The sequence below is a fragment of the Protobothrops mucrosquamatus genome, unplaced genomic scaffold, assembly GCF_001527695.2.
Source record: "Protobothrops mucrosquamatus isolate PMUCROS unplaced genomic scaffold, P.Mucros_1.0 scaffold9069, whole genome shotgun sequence".
NCBI lineage: Eukaryota > Metazoa > Chordata > Lepidosauria > Squamata > Viperidae > Protobothrops > Protobothrops mucrosquamatus.
This window is the reverse complement of record NW_015394861.1, coordinates 1-2303: the sequence shown is the minus strand read 5'-3', so window position 1 is coordinate 2303 and position 2303 is coordinate 1. Positions and strand designations below refer to the sequence as shown.

Below are 2303 nucleotides of genomic sequence, written 5' to 3'. Positions count from 1 at the left end.
AGCGGACTGGTCGAAGGGAGGTGTTTGGTAGGAGGCGGTCTTGCAAATAACTAGGTCCATTGCCATGGAGCGCTTTAAAGGTTGTTACTAACACCTTGAAGCGCACCCGGAAGGCCACAGGCAGCCAGTGCAGCTCGCGCAGGAGAGGTGTTACATGGGAGTATCTAGAGGCCCCCAGGATCCCCCGCGCGGCCGCATTAAATTTACTATCTACTCATAGGTCAATAGCACCATTTTTATTGTTATTGAAAAACTTTGTTTAAAAGAAATAAATGGGTCTGTAATACATTCAGACTGTTTGGTTCATTCATAATAAAGTGCAGTGTCATGGTTCTGACAAACAGAGACGAATAAAGCCGAACTCCGAGGCTTGCATGTTTATTAGTTACAAAGTATCCGCATGTCAAAAGTGAAATCAAGTCTGGAGATACACATAGCAATTCCCCAATACAAAGTTAAAAAATCCCACTCCTAAAATCATGCAAGCAATACATCTCAGCGGGCTTTTTACGCAAAGCCCAGCCTCTTGGAAGCAGCCGATGACCTTGGTTCCCATGGGAGAAAAGATTATTTTGACTAGCGAAGCACCTGGGTAACCCCTCTCCCTCCGTGCTATGTGGCAACCGAAAATGAGTAGGAAAAATGGCTGCAGCCATGCTCATTTGTAGAGTTGACATGCAGATTGGTGAAAAAGAAGCTTTCCTGGAGGAGAGAAACAGGAGCAATGCACAAGTCCAAAATTCACATTCAGATTTAAAGCTATATGAAAACTATGCAGTTGATTTAATCAATTGTTAAATGTAAAATTTTGGAGAACAGAATCTTGTGACTACTGCTCTGAATTGGTTTTTTAAGAAATATGGTGTGAACATGAAAATTAATTTTTACATTAGTTATTTAAATTTAAGCCAACTAATATAAGTTATTTCTATTTTTAGGTTTTGATTTTGGGATACGTCAGAATGGTGAAAGAGTAAACCATGTGAACCTCCCACCCTGGGCTCGAAATGATCCAAGATTATTTATCCTGATCCACCGTCAAGCTTTAGAGTCTGACCATGTTTCCCAAACCATCTGCCACTGGTTTGATTTGGTATTTGGGTATAAACAAAAAGGCAAGGCCTCTGTTCAAGCTATTAATGTCTTTCATCCTGCCGTAAGTATTCTTTTTTTAAAAAATAATACATTTGCCTTTCTTTCATTCAATGACAGTATCAGACCCAGCATGTACGAGAGATCCAGGCTCATCTAAAATGTAACATATTCCCATTCTTAGGTGGACATTCCTACTACAGAACAGCGTTACCTGTCTTCTATGTGTTAAGATACTTTATTAGGCTGCAATCAACCCATTACTATAGTCAGTGATTAGTTCAAAATTATCGCTGCTTACTTTGCATTAAAAAAAAAGAAATTGAAAAAGAAAACTGGGTATCAGCCATATGTTGCTGAAGTTTCTGAATGATCTCTTGAGCTGTTTCTTGGCCCTCGGTAACGAATAGCAATCTTTCAGCATCCCTTTTTTAAGACATGTTAGTTAAAATTGGAATTATTGTATCAGTTCCTGTTTCAGAATCCAACAGGATACTAAAGATGGTAGAATTGAAGTTTGTGAAGAAGTCAGGTATAATCAACAGAAACAATCTTGGTCCAGTGCCTAATAAATGTCATCCTCTAAGGCAGTGTTTTTTAATCTTGGCAGTTTTAGGATGTGTGGACTTCAAGTCCCAAAAATCCACACATCTTAAAAGTTGCCAAAGTTGAGAAACACTACCCTAAGGCATCCATGTTTGAATCAGTTCTAAAATCAGACCAAGATGTTCACGTTAAAGTGTAGATGGCTTCTATGACGATAAAAATTAAAATATGTTAGTGGCTAAATTGTAAAAGGATCAAAGGTAAATTTGCAGAGGTTCAGAAGCTGGGAGATGTGTTAGTGCTTTATGTGTGGAACTTACCATTTTTTCCTTCTGCTTTCTGGATCTTTTTATTTTGATGATAATTGAACCAAGAGGAAGTAAGAAGAACTTTTGTTAGCTTGGAGCTTTGGTGCTGTTGTTTTGTCTCAACTGTATAGTATACTTGCTTAGCTGTTTAATTTTTGTATTGAAAAAGTTTTACGTGTGCCAATTCGATGTAATGTTTAAGGTTTTAGAAATAGGGAGACTGTGAGTTTTATTCCTCCCTTAGGCAGAGAAATCAACTGAATGCTTTTAGGCCAGTTATTCTCTCTCAGCCCAACCCACTTCAAAGGGTGCTTGTTGTGGGGAAAATAGGAAGAGAAGGCATTTTTTAACACTACT

The 2303-nt window shown here is 38.4% G+C and overlaps 1 protein-coding gene across 1 annotated transcript in view; it reads left to right on the top strand.

Annotated features, from left to right (window-relative positions):
• The window catches only part of LOC107300910 (lysosomal-trafficking regulator), a 6025-nt gene extending 4635 nt beyond the window's left edge, over positions 1-1390 (top strand). Inside the window, exon 5 of the mRNA XM_015830193.1 lies at positions 939-1390. Within this exon, the coding sequence (XP_015685679.1) occupies positions 939-1252 (314 nt within the window). The 3' untranslated portion in view covers positions 1253-1390. The remainder of the gene's footprint in view (positions 1-938) is intronic.
• The last annotated feature ends 913 nt before the right edge of the window (positions 1391-2303 follow it).